This window comes from Armigeres subalbatus, unplaced genomic scaffold, assembly GCF_024139115.2.
Source record: "Armigeres subalbatus isolate Guangzhou_Male unplaced genomic scaffold, GZ_Asu_2 Contig1137, whole genome shotgun sequence".
Taxonomy (NCBI): domain Eukaryota; kingdom Metazoa; phylum Arthropoda; class Insecta; order Diptera; family Culicidae; genus Armigeres; species Armigeres subalbatus.
The window spans coordinates 6,006-24,034 of NW_026941888.1; the positions used below are offsets into that span (position 1 = coordinate 6,006).

Genomic DNA, 18,029 nt, shown 5'->3' on the forward strand with positions numbered 1-18,029 from the left:
TTAAACTCATGAATTGAAATGTATTAGATTTGTTCTAGAAACAGCTTCAAAAACTTCAACATACCCCAATAAAGTTGCAACAAGAAACTCACTGTTTGCATTGTAGGTGACTTTGGTTATCGAATTAAAGCTTAGAAGTGATCACGTAAGTCACTTGAAAGGTTGAACAAAAATGAAAGTTTTCAACATAATAACAAGAGCATCATTCGAATAAGAGCAATGAGAATAGATAGAAGGTGAGGAAGAAGACGAAGTGTATTAGTGGATGATGAAAATGTAAACAGCAAATAGTGACGTACATATTTCGAGGCTTCTTGTGGAGCTCGTTCGAATGTGTAGTGAAAGCTTTTTCGCCATACACAAAAGAGCACAATATATAGATTTCCATATTAGTATTTATTTACATTGGAATAAGAGGAAGATCCTCTTGCAAATCCTATATAAAGCAATACGTAACCGAACGCTAAGATAAACCTATCGGTAGTTAAGTCTGACACAACCTCCAAGTGTACCGCCTTGGTACACATGCAAATGAACACAGCTACATACATCTTGACCACTGGACGCCGGGGTGCTGGTCGAATGAAGAATGGTCCGCAAAAATCAACTCCGGTTTGTGAGAAAGGTCTGGCCACGGTCACACGTGGTGCTGGCAGTGCTCCCATGAGCTGCTCGATGGACGATGGTTTCGATCGAAAGCATTTCAAGCACTGATGAACAATGTTCCGCGCCACGCTTCTCCCTCCCAACGGCCAAAACCGCAATCGAACAGTTGCCAACAGTAACTGCGGGCCGGCGTGTAACAGTTTCTCGTGAAAATACCGTAGAATTAGTCTTGTAAGCTGATGACGTGCTGGTAGAACCATAGGGTGTTTAGCATCTTCTGCTTCTTCTGAATGTGCTAGTCGTCCTCCAATTCTAATGACTTGATCACTCGAAATGTATGGTTTGTACCAACGCAGTGGTGACCTTCTTGATCTCCCTTCGACAGCGCTCTCCATTCATCCACAAAAAATTCCTTCTGAACTCTCCGTACTAGGTTGACATCTAGGTCTGCATCTTTCAGCTCAGCTGCTGTGAGGAACTTCGGTGGATTTCGCTGTTCTCGTGGTATACGCAACAATTTCAGGTATCGTAACCAGTAGGCTGTGCGTCTAACAAGGTCAGTGTACGATGAGGAACGTCCAAGGTACCATTCGTTAAACTCCTCGGCTGAGGAATTAATGCATGCGACAGCGGTATGTCTCTTCTCCTTATCTGCTTCAGCTCCGATTAATAGCTCTGGAGGTCCTGGCCAATGTTCGGGTTGCTTCTCCAGCCATCTCGGTCCACGCCACCAGAAACTGCTGTGCATTATCTCCTGCGGCATGATGCCTCTCGAAATCAGATCAGCCGGATTTTCTATTCCTGGAACGTGCCTCCACTGTTCTGGTGTTGTTAGTGTCTGGATTTTTGACACTCGGTTAGCCACGTACGTGGTCCAGGTTGTCGGTAAGGCATTTATCCAACGCAAGACGCAGGTAGAATCCGTCCAAAAGTACACCTGCGTGGATATTTTTAATGAATCCAGAACCGTTATAAGGAGTTCTGAGCATGAGCATGAGCATGATTGACCGCCCATGGTTGCTACTCCGTTACTGCCAGTTCAGCTGTAATTACACAGAGAACCAACAGATGATGTTTGGGACTAACAACAACTTCAATGTGTAAAAACTGGGGACTAAAAATTAAGCAATACCAGCGCCGGCCGTGTCCGAATGCAGATCAATTAAGGAATGGGTAGGAAAATGTTGACGTGATTACTCGCTTGAATGGAAGCCGACGAGTCATCTGCACTTCCACGAATAACCACTGGGATTTTGGATGAATGGGAAAGGCAGTGTGGCGGGGTTCGTTTTGGTAAACGGAATGCCGGGTGTGACGTGTATTTTCATTGTAACAAAACAAAAACGCGATGTAAAGCGCAATCATTAATTTGCTTACAAACCTCATAAAACCGAACAAAATTTTCCGAATCTCGTGATCGATCTTTTAAGTTTGTACTAATCACAGTAGAAATTTATGTTTGACTTGACGTTCTTACCGAATAGCATGCTAAGCGAAAACACATCGGCTGTCTAGGAAGTTTCTTAATTTTGGTGTCTTTTGAGTTGAATGGTTTACCAAACAATTTTTTTTGCGAAATTACACGTTACTAGTAAAATCATGTTTCTTGTGCTCGAATAATTTTGTATAAAATTCCTTCATTTTCCTTATTGTTCATCCTACGCGAGAATAAACAATCAATTGCTCAAGGTGAGCAATTCTTCACTTTTATTTCAGCTTAAAGTACCTACGATACATATTTGCATCGCGTTATTGTTTTTTTCCACTTGGGTCAAAAGGTGAATTGGAATAGAAAGAAGAAAAAATAAAATAAAAAATAGAATAGATTTGAAAAAGGAAATTTCATCCACAGAGTTGTATCGTGTTTTATTCTTCCAAAGAAGCTCGCATTGAAAAAAAATGTGTGTATTGTATTATTTTTGTTTGCCTGATAACGGAGAATAATCAATTAGTTACTGCTGACATTTGATCATAGAACTGCTATTTTATTTACACAGGTGCATTTTCAATTTATATGAAAAGTAAGTGATCAACATCAGCTGTGTATTCAGATTGGAAATCAAATAAATTTCAGTTTTACTCGAGGCCGAACAACCTAGACGTAACTAGTTCAATTTTTAACGTGACAATAAAGCTCAAGTGAATCTGTTCTACTGGTAACCGATTTTACAAAAGAAAAATTACTATGTGCGACCTGATTTTTTGGATGAGTAGGGTCCTTTAAGGCCACATCTTGCCACTCCCTAGTCATTGGTGCAACAGGAAGGAATAAAATGGATAATAACATTTATTTACGATACAAAGTAGGAAAGAGGAGGAACAGATTCTATTAATCATAAAACACCACCAATCGCAATAAAAACTACGAATGAACTCAGAAAAATATATTAAGCTCTTTTAGTGGAATGTATTAAACTGTCTAAGACGAACTAAGCACCGTCCACCCAACTCCACCAGTCAACCCTCGTTATCCTTGCAGACACGTATCTCGACAACAACCGTGTGGTCGTCTTCAGTGTCTTGTACTTGTAAGTCGAGTCAAGTACAAGACACTGAAGACGACCACACAGTTGTGGTCGAAACACGTATCTGCAAAGATAACGAAAATTAACTGGCGGAATCAAATGGACAGCACTCAACTCGTCTTAGACGGTTTACGAATGAACTCTTAAAGAATACAATCTAAACAATGTATATTAATATTATGTATCGCCTTACGTGCAAACGCCAAGGATTTCCAGAAAATGTGTTTGATTATATAAAAATATAGGGTACGTATACATTTTACAAATATAAATATCTCCTCAACTCCTTCAACCCGTAAATTGCAACGAAATACAGCATTTTTTAGATTTCGGTTACTATGAGAAGTGAAATTCCGGCTTCCCGCCGCTGTACCCTACGATATTATTTTTTGTCATATTACAACAAATATAATATATCAACAATATAGCTCACTTCATAAATCTCCATATATTAGGCAACGGACAGCATAATCACACCATCCTGCGTCACAAAGGGCAACCAACGCCTGAAAACGATAGCCAAGGGGTGCCATAATTGCAAAAATTACACTTAATTTATAATGTTTAACTATTTGAATTAATTTTTTTTTTATTTTTTTTTTTCAAACTAAGGTATCAAAATGGGGTCAAAGGATAATTTCTAGCCTATTATTTCGACATGTTATACTGCATATTGCATTCTACTTTTAAGCACCCCTCGGAAGGTCTCTTTATTACATTGCTTGCCCTTTGTGACACCGCGTCGCTACTGTGTTGTCCGTTGGAATCAACCAGAGTGAACTATATTGTTAATATAGTATATTTGATTACAATGTTTCACTCACCTTTATTAATGAAGGTACTTACCACTCACTAACAACGACTTACAGTCCATGACCCCATGGAATCATAATTCGAAACTGGGCAAAATAAGGTCCCATAATACATCCGGACATCGGTTCGGTTCGGTTCGATGATAGCATTCTTTTGTCCGAAACCATCTTCCCCACCGCTCCCTGGATTCTAAATTCATCTTAGTTGTCCCCGCTGTAGTCTTCATACTGCCTCCGGAACTGATGCTGCCATCAATGCGCATCCTTCGAATTTCTATTTCGTCGTCGAACGGCGAATGGAATCCTTTAACACCGTAGTCTTCGAATGTCATTCAAACTCTAGGTTAATGGCAATAAGCTGAATTTAAAATTTTCTTCAAAACCCGAGATAATTGACGCGTTTAGACATTTTTGCGTCCGACTTCTTTCGCGACCTACTTCGATTTCCCAGAACCGTTATAAGGAGTTCTGCCGCCAAAACTGCGCCGCACAGCTCCAAACGAGGGATAGTTTGGCATTTCAAGGGTGCCACGCGTGATTTCGATGAAAGAAGACACACCTTTATTCTTCCTGCTGCATCTACACTTCTTACGTAAATGCAACAACCATATGCTTTCTCGGAGGCATCCGAAAAGCAGTGAATCTCTGTGGAAACTGCTGCGGGAACGATGACATAGCGATCAATCCTGACTTCGTTCAACAGAGGAAGCTGGACAACTAACTTCGTCCACATCTCACCCACCGTCGAAGGTATGGGCTGGTCCCAGTCCAGCGCACGATCGTCTTCGTCCCTATATTTCCACAGCAACTGCATCAAAATTTTTGCAGTTGTGATTGCTGCCCCGAGCAATCCTAAAGGGTCGAATAGCGTTGCTATAACCGAGAGTACCTCTCTTTTACTGAACTGCTGCCTTGGTCGCACCGAGGGAATGTAGAAGCTGAACTTCAGCTTATCACTCTTCGGCATCCAGATGAGCCCGAGGGTTTTGATGGACGGATCCGGGTCCAAGTTGATTCCGTCCCCCGCTTGAATTGCTAAACTGTCTTCAGGAAGCCCCTCCAAGACCTTGGGACTGTTGGATGCCCACTTCCTAAGTCTGAAACCGCCTCTTTCCGTCATTTCACTCAGCTGTCTTCGCAACTCATAGGCTTCTTCTACCGTATCTGCTCCCGTGACGACATCATCCATATAAGTGTCTTCGCTCGTCGCACGTGATCCGAGGATATGCCGTTTCTTCATCCAACGCCAGCTGTTTGAGGGTTCTTGTGGCCAAATACAGCGCCGGTTTGGTACCGTAAGTAATGGTCTTGAGTTCATACACGCTAATGTTGTTCTGAGGATCTGAGCGCCACAGGATACACTGTAGAGACCTATCTTCCGGGTTAACCCAAATCTGCCGAAACATCTTCTCGACGTCAGCAACGAGCATTACTTGCTTGGTACGGCTTCGCATAATGATTGATCTGAGATCATCCTGTATTACCGGTCCAGTCAGCAGCACGTCGTTGAGCGATACGCCGGACGATGTTGAGCAGGAGGCATCGAACACCACCCTGACCTTGGTTGTAGTGCTGTCCTCCTTGAAAACGGGATGATGCGGTAAAAAGCACCGCTGTTTTGTTGTTAAGGCCGCCCCTTCGACCTTCTCCATGTGTCCCATCGACTCGTATTCCTCCATAAAATCGTGGTAGCTTTTGTGCAGGTTGGCATTCCTTGCCAGGCGTCGCTCCGTACCATGAAGACGCCGGACCGCAATGTCCTTGGATTCGCCCAACCTTTGACGAGCGCCTTCCTCCTTTGGTAGTGTAACCGTGTACCTGCCATCGGGATTCCGTTGGACTGTATTTTGGAATAGGTCCTCACATCGTTTTTCCTCCTGTGAGAGTACCTTGACCGAACCAACCTCTTCGCTAGACCAGAACCGGGCAACTAGAGATTCCAGTTTCTCTGTTGCGGAAGCGTTGCAGGTAATGTGCAGATCCTGATGAGAATAGGATAAACCTCCACACACCACCCATCCGAAAACCGATTCGTTCAGCGTCAGCAATTGGTTGCCTAGGTTAATTCTTTGACCGGTTTCGAAGAAATCGAAAAATGATTCGATACCGAGTACCAAGTCGACTCTACTGGACAAGAAGAAAGCGGGATCTGCCAGTTTGATTCCTGGGGGTATCGACCAACCATCCGTGCGCATTGTAGCAGTTGGCAGATTCACCGTTACGTTGGGAAGAACGAGAAAGTCCAGTGCTCGCGAGAAAGGAGAAACTCGCGACCGCACCACCGCTTGTATTTTGTATTTGACCTTGGTTCCTGCTTGACCGATTCCTCGCACCGATATATCCACCTTTTCTCGTTGGGTCTTCATCCGTTGAGTCAGTCGCTCCGTGATGAAGTTGCTCTCTGAGCCCGAATCCAATAAAGCGCGAGCAGGAAACCTTCCACCTTGATCATCTTCCACGACGATAACCGCAGTTGCCAGCAAAACTTGCGAAGAATATTGTTGAGCCGCACCAGAAACCGAAATTTCGGTGGCCGCCATATTGACCACCTGAGAGGAACCCGAACCAGAAGCTTCGTTGACTCCAGAGGACTCCTTTGGGATTGAAGGATGGTTGCCCCTAGCAACCGCTGCGACCTTTGCAGAACTATCCTTCTCCGACCTGAAACACACCAAAGTGTGGTGACGACCCTTACAATTCTTGCAATTGAACTTGGACTGGCACTCCTTGGACAAATGACCCACTCGGAAACAATTCCTGCAGAGGAAGTGGGTTTTCAGCAGGGCATCTCTGTCAGCCACCGACATTCGTTGGAACACGCCACATTGATGGAGGTAGTGGCTCTCCTTACATGCCACACATCGTGCTCCTGACGATGACTGCATCGTGCTGTAACTGGCCTTCGCTGTGGACTGCTTCTGCCTCTGGGGTTGTTGCTGCCACGATTGAACACCCCTAGACTCAGCCGCCTTCGTTGGAAGCGACTCGAGAACACGTATCCTTCGCTGCAGAAACTCCGTCAGATCCTCCAAAGTATCCTGCTCCTTCGTGGATGAAAACTCCTCCCAACCTCGGCGGGTCACCGGATCCAAACGATTGGTGAGAAGATTGACTAGCAGGAGATCCTTATACTCCGCTGGTTCGATAACCTGATCTAGTGTGCACAATTTTTTCGAACCTCTCAACTAGAACGTGCAACTCCGAAACTGACTCCTTAGAAAGCGAAGGAAGAGTAAAGAGGACTGAATCTGTCTTTTCCTAAGCTTATTATTATTGTTATAGCGCTTTGTAAGCGCATACCACGCGATCTTATAATAAGCCTGCGTTATCTTTAATGGATCGATTAGAGCCTTTGGTTCCCCCTGAAGACACCCCTTCAAATAATGAAATTTTTCCACCTCCGGTAGATCAGTCCGCCAGTGGATCAAGGAAGTGAATAAGTCACGGAAACTAATCCACTCGTCGATATCGCCGTTGAATGACTGCAGCTTGATCTGCGGCAGTCGCACATCCTCATCCTCGTCGTAGTCGTCGTGGCATTTGATCTCCACCAACGTCTCGCCATACTTCTCCCAAAGTTCGCCAATCCTCTCTAAGCGCATGTTGACATCAGTCGCGGTGGTGGCCTCATCGTAACGTTGAACGAACTTCCAAATATCGTCCAGGTCAGCTTGAATTTCACCCAGCTTCACGACCAAAGCCTTCAACGATGTCAGCTTACGGGGTGCCATGATGATTGGAGTTACTCGCACACGTAACGGAAAGAGAGACGAATGGTGTAGTAATCCACGTGATTCCAAGCTTCGGCAGGCATATACTCGGTGTATTTACCTGGCACAGTGAAATGCGTCACCAATCCTCATAAACAAAGCAGGAACACTGGGACTCCAATTGTTGATCGATAATGCCAGACGTCCAACAGCACAGCTCACAGCTCATAAACACGTTAACCGAGGGGGGATAAGGAACTAATGTAGTATCCAACAAGCCTGGCCACGGCAGGCCATATACTAGTGTATATTACCTTCAAAAAACAAGTGGCTGTACCCAAACGATAATCCAACTCGTAGTTATATAATGTGGCACGATGGTGGTTATTGTTGCTCAACGTCAACGCAAAGTAGGCAGGAATTCAAAGAGGGAAAACAGGGTGTAATATCCAAATTTTATGCTTCGGCAGGGCATATACTGTGTTAACTCACCTGTGCAACAAACAGCTGTGCTAAGCCCTGAGCAGAGCAAAACTCCAAATTCAAACCAAATATCGTAAAATGGCACCAAGTGCACTCAAGAAGTGGTCACAAATGATTCGTCGAAGAGGATAAAATTTATTTAAAAAAGTGCAGTCACTGTCGTCCTGCTTCGGTGACATATACATTCCGTGACTCACCTGGACAGGTACCTGATGGCTCGACCTCTTCGGATCACTTGTCTTCTCACGTTGCTGAAGTGGGTGGATGGGTTGTGTCGTGCTTCTTCGCTTGGGAACCACTGGATAGCCTTTCCAGAAAGAAGGTTGCTCCGAAATGCAATGGGGAAAAACACGTCGAAAAATAGCGTTAGAATCCAGAAATCTTCGCTTCGGCCGAACATATACTGAACTTGTGTAATTTACCTGGAAGATAAACCATCGCGCTGGTTCAGTAGTTTGGCAATCCCATAGACAATGAATCCTTGTCGCACAGATCCATCAAATTCTTGGGCCAGTCTAACGGATGGATTTCTGTTGTACTGAATATTGTTCGAGTGCTTTCCAAGAATCAGCAATAAATCACCGAGCCGCTCACGTACAGGTTCATATGCAAGGTTTGATATAAACTCCGGTTAGTAACAGGTTTTTCGTCCTCGCTTCGGCAGGACATATAAATTTGTTCCACTCACCAACACAAGAAATCCCTTCGATGAATGTCCAAACCGAGCCAGTGTAGTAAGGATAACGCGTAAACCTCCTGTTGTGTAGCTCCAACCCAATTGTCTGCGAGTGTGATGGCGGGGTGGTAATTGTGTGCACAGGGAATGGCGGTCGCCTCATTTGTGCCTCCTTAATGATGGCGCGAATCCCAGCCCAGCATGGCTCCAAGCGGTCCTTCTTCGATTTTATTGGTGTTAATATCCTCCCGTGGTCGAACCGCATACGGTTCGAAGGACCAAAGTGTTGTGGACCCGAGCACTTAGCTCCTTCGATAAGTGGGTGGCTCCCCAACACTCGATCGGTCAACTTGGCAGAGAACAAAATTCCTTGTACTGGGCGAACAGTTGGTTTACCGGCACTGATAATTCCCGAACACACTCGCGGACAAATTAAAAATCACTATATTTAACTAAATCACAACCATTACACAATTAACATTTATTTCGCTTACAAGTAACAAATTTCGTTCTTAACTTAAACACGAATAAAAGTTGGGCTGTGCGAAGGCCTGTACCCGCGTGCCTGTTGTTGGGTTGGATAACCGAATTTGACTGACTGTCACAACCCGTCATCCGCAGAGTCATTCAGAGACAGAAATATCCCTCTCCTATACGCTGATTATATCTCCGCCAACATACCCACCACTGCAATCCCAGATAAGGCACCTCTCAACGTTCTCAGCTAACGACTGCAGCTCTCATCTTATCGCACAGACGGTATTGATAGGTACGAGCGAATATTTACATCAGCCAGATCACTTTCGCTTTCTGTAGCTGGACAGTTTCGTAGCTGGACGATTGAAAACCCATTGTTTTGTGGTGCAGCAACAAAGTGAGGATCGCAGTTGAATCCCGATGCTAGGGTTGTATTTCGCGTTGGATTTGGCAATGTGATTACGCAACAGGATGTTTTATTGTTAAAAATATGCCATTTCAAAATTATTACATCCGCGAACTGATTTCAATTTCGGAACTTGAATGATTACAAACAAACTCGTTGGCGTTACTAAATTTTCTCGCACACTTCTCTCCATCAAACCGACAAAGCGGTATCACCTTGATATATACACATTGTCTCCAATTATTTGACGAGATGAAAGAAAACAATAAAGCAGTGGTTCCCAGCATGCTTACTATAAGGTGCCACAGTATATTTCCAACATATGTTTTATTTTATATTACATTTTACCGTAACTCAAAACGGCTACGCAGTCTTTAAGGATTAAAACAAGATTTATATTTGTCCAACGTTTCGACAGTTGATCATTCGAAAGTAATACAGTTTACTTAATATAGAATGATTTGACTGGCCGACAGTAACTTTGTATTCGCAATGCTCCTGTGTTGCATTTGTAGTTATGGATCTCTAAAATTGACAAGTTATTGGCGTTGTTGTTTGATTGGAAAAATTCCGAGATTATTTGGTCACAAAGTAGGGGAGGAATTTTTGCTTTAACGGCGTTGAAGTTACTTGTATGTTTGCATGATTGCATGTTCATATAAGTTATTACGATATCTGGAACATCTGAATTCGAGAACAATTTGGAGATCCTAGGACATCTGCATCAAACTAATTTGGATTTCACATAATACGAAATGGCTTTAGAGTCTTGCAGGGACAAGCTGGGTTGATTTCCATTTTGAAGTTCTTCTTAATCGGTAAATTTGACTCTTATTGAATATGGTATAAAACTTCTACATTTTAAGGAGTGGATGGAAGGTTTTCATTCCTTCGTGGTTTCTGCATCGATGTTTTTGTGAGCCTTGCTATCACTGACCGTGGCAGCCATCATCGCTGCCGCCTTTTTCGCTGCCTCTCCACTGCCGACTTTCAGGGTCATGATGTTTGACTGTTCGGCGCTCCGCTCCGGTCGTTTTGCTGATTCTTTTACGGAAAGTAGTAGTAAAATTCTTCTTTATTCAACCAGTTTTTGTTTTACAATTATTTTGTTTATACATATACAGTGATCGGCCGGCTTGGCCCTTCAACGTCGATTTAATTTTATTTATAATGTTATCTGAGTATTAAAATATAATATATCATGACGGCCTTTAGGAGGCGCTAGTGTATTTTTTAAAATTTGATAACCTAACTACTATATACACTAATATTTACAATAAAAATTTGATAACCTAGATTGGAACTAGCGCCCTAAGCGCTTCTTGGTCCGAGTGCAAGCAACGGATCCTAAACTTTTCTTTACACTCACCAAAGCGTTCATGTAAGGTCTTTATCCCGGCCAGACGGTGGACCTCGGATGTTCTTGTCCTGGGAGGGGTGTTGAGGATCATCCCCAGGAATTCGTTTTGGACCCGTTGAAGTTTGAGGTGGTGGGTTTTAGCGCAGCTCTCCCAGACCGGCATGCCGTATTCGATCACAGGGAGGATGATTTGCTTGTAGACAGCAAGCTTATTTTTCAGGGACAATGACGACCGGCGGTTGATCAAAGGGTACAGTAGTTTCCACAAAACGTTACACTTTGTCATTGTCTTGTCAACCTGTTGCCTGAAAATAAGCTTGCTGTCTAAGGTCAAGCCAAGGAAGTCGGCCTCATTGGCCCATTCCACAGTCGTGCCATTGAGGATGATTTTACAGTCCCCAGGCGGAACAAGTTTAGAGGATTTGGAGTGGGGGAAAATGATGACCTGGGTCTTCGCCGCGTTGATACAGATCTTTTAGCTGGTGAGGTACTCTGTCAGGGCATCCAGGCCTCGTTGGAGTTTTGCCACTAGCGCTCTGATCACTCTACCGTTGTAGACGATGGAGGTGTCATCTGCGAACAGAGACAGAATGCCGCCTTCTGGAGCTTCTGGCATGTCGGAGGTGAACAGATTGAAAAGCAGGGGCCCGAGGATACTGCCGTGGGTGACGCCTGCGACGATGTTGTGCGCATTGGAACTCGCTCCGCTGATTGAGACCCGGAATGTCCTTGCCGACAGGTAATTGTTGATGATTTTCACCAGGTAGCTGAGAAGATTGTAGCGTTGTAGTTTGTACACTAGGCCATAATGCCATACATTGTCAAATGCCTTCTCGACATCGAGTAAGGCCATGGTGGATGTTTTTGAGACAAACTTGTTCCGTCTGAGGTCGTTGGTAACTCGGTTGACCTACAGTTGACCGACCGCGTCGGAAACCAAACTGTTCCTCGAGCAAGATGTTGAGATTTTCGGCTCGGACTCAAGTAACATCAAGTAACCGATAATGAATAGCTTTTTCGAATAGCTTGGATAACCCTGAGAGAAGGCTGATGGGTCGATAACTTTTGGGGGAGGAAGGATCCTTCCCAGGCTTCCGGATGGGGATGACTTTCGTTGACTTCCAGGACGATGGGAAGTAGTTGAGCCGGAGACACTGATTAAAGATCAAGCGAAAGGTGCTCAAAGAACGGAGCACTCATGTGTTTGAGCTCGAGATTCTGGATGCTATCGAAGCCTGGGGCCTTCATGTTCTTCGATGATTAGATATAGGCCGTCAATTCGCCAGCTGAGCTCTCCAACTTCTCCGAGAAGTCGTTGGGAATCAAATGGATGTTGTTAGCATACTCTTTGGCGGCTTCTTCGTGTGGACTGACAATGTTCTGTCCAAGATTGTGTGAGCTGACGAAAGTGACGACCTATTTCAGCGACCTTCTCTGCAGGAGTTATCAAGCGATCCTTAGAGCCATTATTGTCTAGTGGGATCAACGGTGGAATGGGCCGAGGCTTGGATTTTAGTATTTTGGTCGTTTTCCAGAACGGCTTAGCATAATCTGGGAGAGTGCGGATTTTATTCGATAAGTCATTATTTTTAGGTCCACCATTTTGGCCTCCATAACTTTTGTGATTCGATTGCAGCGTGTCTTAAGTTCAGGCAGTCCAGTACGCTGGAACTGCCTGCCAGTGACATTCCGCAATCGAATCAAATCTTTGGTGAGTGTATCAATGTTTAAGAAGTTGCTTACCTGCCAAGCCGTCGGTACGTGTTGCTCCGGGGCCGCCGTGATCGCCTCCTCGATAGCGCAAAGCTGGCGTTCGATACTTTCCGGCATCTCCGGGTGCACCTCGTAATCGACGGTGTTATCGAGGCACTGCTGAAACCGCTGCCAGTTCACTCGATGGTAGTTTCGCCGTAACTGCTGGTGCCGATTGACCGAAGAGCCCAGTTCCGCCACCATCGGAAAGTGATCCGAACTGAGCTCCTGGTAGACGACCGGCTGCGAGACATGGTCACTCAGATTTGTTATGTAGAGGTCGAGGGTTGCGTGGACACCGGACCGACTCAGCCGGGTGGAGGAATCCGGGCAAGATCGACAAATCAAGATCGTGTAGTGGCCTTCCTTCATGTCGTTGCTCCAGATGGTGCCGTTTCGATTGCCGCGACTGCTGCCCCAGGCTTGATGCTTGGCATTGAGGTCGCCGGCAATGATAAACTGACCTTGCCTCCGCGTAAGCTCGACGATGTCCCTGCGAAGGGCAGCCGATGATGCATCGCCGGCTTTGGCGAAGTGGTGATTTCGACACCGATGGCCTCGATGACACTGAGCTGGAAGCTTGGAAGCAGACGACAGTTGATGTTGTAGCGAAGAGCGATGGCCACACCGCCTCCCCTGGTCGGCCGATCGAGTCGCACGATGCGGAAGTCCGGGATGTTGACGTTCACCTCCGGTTTTAGGTGCGTTTCGGTGATGAACGCCACGTCTGTTTCCTTCTCCTCAAGGAAATCCTTCAGCTCAATTATTTTGCTCTTTGGCGAGCAAGCGTTCCAGTTGACCAGGCCCACCCTAGCAGCCATTTTCAATGATGAACATGCCAAGAGTGAAGACCTGGTCGAAGCGGGTTTTGTAGCCGGGCAGCCGAGTGGCGAGCTGCGCGAAGATCGGCATCAGTTGCTCCGGAGTGTCAGTCGGATGGGGTTCACCACACTTGTTGCAGCGCGGGTTCATGCGGCAGTTCCTGGTTCCGTGCCCGAAATTGAAGCAGTTGGTGCATTGCGTGACGTCGCGGTGCACTGGCCAATGTCGCTCCCAGTCAACGACGGTATTAATTTATAACGCCAACCAGCTTCAGGTCCTTCCAGGTAGAGGAGCCGTGCTCCAGGTGGATCAGGTAAAGCTGGTCGCGATATCTCCTCGCCTTGTCGTGACGAGCGATCTTGTGCACGGATACTGGCTTCAGTCCGCAACTTTCAAGCTCTGCTTGGAGCTTTTCCTCCTTCATGTCGTGAAGTTCTCGCAGCAAAGCCTTGAGCGGCTTCGTGCCGGGGTGGTCATGAGTGTAGTACTCATACTTGTGGACCTCAAGGAACTCCACGACGGATTGATAATGGTCCTTGTTTGCCGGCATCACTTTCACGCCCTCGCTGCAGAGCCGAAAAGTACATTTCAGCCCCTTAGCGATCAGCTGGCGAATTTTTGGGCGTAAATCAGGCGGATCGCCCTTCACAAACACGGGCGGGCACTTCTCCTTCCGCTCCGGTTGCACCTGCGGCAGCTGCGATTGCTGCTTCTTTCTCTTTTTCGGCGGATTGCCGGCGTCATCAAGCGGCAACGGCGAGAACACGTTGCTCTGCAAAAGCTGCTTGGAGGGGTTACCCGCGCCTCCAAGAGCAGTGCGCTTAGGCACTTTTCCAGCGACCGAATCGGCCACCGAGTCTCCCATGACGGGTCCGGGAGAAAATAACGCCAACGCGACGAAGCGAAAACGTAAACAGCGAACGAACGAGAAAAAACACTTGGAAAAAAAGCGCGAGCAAAAAAACACGTCCGTACGTGCTGCTGTCTCGAACTGGAATGGTTGGTGCTGCGATGTAATTGTCCTGCCGATTTTCCGTTGCGATGCCGGTGGACTCGAAGGCCCGTGACATACAGCATTCTGATGTCCGTGTTAGGAATGCAGGGGATTGGTTATATATGATTTTTTCATTGGCATTGACAAGAATTGAAAATTTCAATAGCTTATAGTTAATAATCGTTAATTTCAATCTAATTGGCGAATTGCTGGAGAGTTTCCGAGTCGATTGATATATAAATTTTCAAAATTCATCGAAAGATAAAGGCGCTAGTAGCGTTCGAAATCTTCCCGTTACGCTGAACGCTCTCGATTTCCAAAAATCTAAATGTCACTCAATATAGTAAAGAAGGCCCTCCTTAGCCGTGCGGTAAGACGCGCGGCTACAAAGCAAGACCATGCTGAGGGGGCTGGGTTCGATTCCCGGTGCCGGTCTAGGCAATTTTCGGATTGGAAATTGTCTCGACTTCCCTGGGCATAAAAGTATCATCGTGTTAGCCTCATGATATACGAATGCAAAAATGGTAACCTGGCTTAGAAACCTCGCAGTTAATAACTGTGGAAGTGCTTAATGAACACTAAGCTGCGAGGCGGCTCTGTCCCAGTGTGGGGATGTAATCAAATATACTATATTAACAATATGATTCACTCTCACGAAATTTTGGCGACACCACATGTGGCGCCAACTCGCGTCCGAAAGGATCGATACACACGTAAATCGAACTACCCAAAATATGACGATCGTTTTACACACACTTCAAAATGTCATCATGAAAAAAATAGGGATGCTTGATGTTTTTTTGCAAACTTAATCGATTATGTTTAATCGAATGCAAATGGAAAATCGAATGTTGTAGCAGAAGTGTGGTGCATATTTTTGTGGAAATGTATAATAAATTTGATATAGCTCATTGAACTGTATCCGGCGGGATCATGTCGGTACACCTACTCGCTCTCTGTATCGCACACTATGTTGCTGTTTGCTCATTTGACTGCAACACTTTTATCAAATGTACTATTGTCGCGCTAATCTTTTTCTAGAATGCTGCGACGGTCTTACACTCGCAGGCTCGACTGTGAAGGTAAACGTCAAGATAGCCGCCGTGTTAAAAGATAGGCAGAATTTTCCCGCTCAAAACAAAACCACGGGCTTTTCGCGAAATGACAACAATGTTCGATTGTATTAGTGAGAGGCAACCGGAGTCACTGAGTACATGGAGAGTGTTTATCATGGCAAGTGCATACAGTGGGTGAGATTTTCATTGACACTGTTGTGTTTAGTGACCGTTGCGATTACCTGAGAAGCAACCAGCAGGAAGCCGCAGTATTCTATTTTATCTCGAGATGCATAATATTTTAACAATATGATTCACTCTCACGAAATTCTGGCGACCCCACATGTGGCGCCACGATACACGATACACGTTATAATTAAACTACCCAACATATGACGATCGTTATACACACACACTTACGGAGCCGAATTTATTGAATTCAACATTTGGCTAGCAAACATTACCGCTAGGCAATGGTTAAACTCACTGGTATTTTTTAACAGCAAGGAAGTGACCCTGATCAATTTACTTATGTTTTGTTACACTTTTTGAATTTAAATGTAAATTAACAAAATTCGTAGAGATTTATTATTTATAGATATATAGATGCATAAGAGTTTACAAAATGAAAAACGATGGAATTCCGACATTCAAGACTTAAGGATTTTTGAAAACGTAACGATTTTTATCACATTTTCAAGGATGATATGATCAAAATATTTTACCTACTTGTGAGATGAGCATTAGGGTGGTTCAAAAAATTGATTTTGATCCACAGTGCTCATCTGATTCTGAGTTTCCCCTGAAAATTTGAGCTCATTTGGATTAAAACTGATTTAGCACAAGCCGTTTCAAGTTTGCATGCAAATTAGTATGGGGAAAATTATTTTTTCGTTGTACTGTTAATGACGTTTCCCCATCAAGCGCAGGTTAAAAGAAAACCTACATAGCTAAAAGGAATACTCAACAGCTTTCACTCAGTGTAAACCGCATCTCAATTAATCGTTCCAATAATTCATGATTAGAAAATGTTTTCACCACGTAAAACACTTTTTTGGTAGTTGATTTGCATGATAAATATATTAGGGAGAAATATCAATATATTCAAGGGAGATCAGGGATATTGCTGTTACAATTATTTTAAATTGATATTTGAAAACCATCCCTAGAACGGAATAAAACTTGTAATGTTGCTTGGGATATCACCGCATAGATTATTGTTTAGCATGATCAATCGTTTTGAATAATTTTATGACACCAGTTAAACTTATTCATTCGCATAACAAGTTTCAACTTTGCCAGGCGTTGAGAAAGAATTGGGTATATATGTGAAAAAGATATCGAACCAGTGAATAATCTCCATCCAAGCGTTTCTCAGCTATTTTCAGAGGATTACATACATTTATCGAGTTTGGCTTCGTTATGTTCTTTGATGCTTGAGCTTCAATAAACAAGTTATTTAGACAATAACTTGGTAATAATCGATTCCTCCTTAATTTTTTATATGATGATTGGAAGAAAAAATCGAGGAAACTCATTTAGTAGTGGCGTGGTAAATAATTGACTGTTTTACAACTAAAAGGTTCCGTTTAAGGGAGAAAAAAAAAGTTGTTTGGGACCCCTCGGTAGATTTTTTCAAATAGTCACGAAATGAAAGCTTAAAGGGTCAAACACAATGGACACGTTTGCGTGCGTTTTGACAGTTTTCCCATGTGTTTGGCCCATAAGAGCTATATTTTAACGTAGTGAAAGTATTAGCGATGCTCTTTTTTTTTGTCACACACCGCTTTGAATTATCTTGATTTTATAAAATCAATGATGATTTCTTTTCAAATTAACTCGCATGCATAATCCCATTTTTGAGAATTCCCAAATTGTTTTCAATTTGTGAATATGATTTGACAAAGAGAAACTTACTTTTGTGAACAAACTGCCCGATATGAGAGTCTGATATAAATACAATTCAAACATAATTACGTTTGTGGTACAATCTCTCTATATAAAAATGAGTTTGCATTTCCTTTGAGGCAATATAACTCACGAACGGGTTGACCGATTTGTACGGGTGTCTCATTAATCGATTCGTCTTGAGGACTGCTGTGTTATAAAATATCACTAAATTTTGAGGAGAAAATTGAGAAATTATGAAAATACAATTTTGATGCGAGTTGTAAGGAAACCCAATACGATCGCGCTAAAAATGATCTAGAGTGCGGTGCTGAATGAACTCAACAATTGACAGTAAGAATGCAAAATATAGTTGACTCTTTCCCGTTACGCTGGGATATGGATACTCTGAAGTAGTGCGTAACGGTGTAAATCCGGTCATATCGCCAGGCTCGGTACAACAC

The 18,029-nt window shown here is 44.1% G+C and overlaps 2 protein-coding genes across 2 annotated transcripts; both read right to left on the reverse strand.

The window, feature by feature from the left end:
* Positions 1-4,665: 4,665 nt before the first annotated feature.
* Positions 4,666-5,063, reverse strand: LOC134202292 (uncharacterized; the record flags this gene model as incomplete). Its single annotated transcript, XM_062677322.1, has 1 exon — positions 4,666-5,063. A coding segment is annotated over exon 1 (398 nt), but the record flags the coding sequence as incomplete, so codon positions are not given.
* A 61-nt stretch (positions 5,064-5,124) lies between these two features.
* Positions 5,125-7,674, reverse strand: LOC134202293 (uncharacterized). Its single transcript, XM_062677323.1, has 2 exons — positions 7,389-7,674; positions 5,125-7,097 (listed from the first exon to the last, which is right to left on the reverse strand). Exons 1-2 carry the CDS (start codon positions 7,672-7,674, stop codon positions 5,125-5,127), a joined length of 2,259 nt encoding a protein of 752 aa, XP_062533307.1.
* Positions 7,675-18,029: the final 10,355 nt, after the last annotated feature.

Excerpts from the sequence above, each read along its gene's own strand:
- LOC134202293 (XM_062677323.1), bottom strand. The coding sequence starts at position 7,674 with ATGGCACCCCGTAAGCTGACATCGTTGAAGGCTTTGGTCGTGAAGCTG. Across the intron at positions 7,098-7,388 it reads CGACGAGTGGATTAGTTTCC|ATCAGGTTATCGAACCAGCG; the intron begins GTGACTTATTCA and ends TGTGCACACTAG.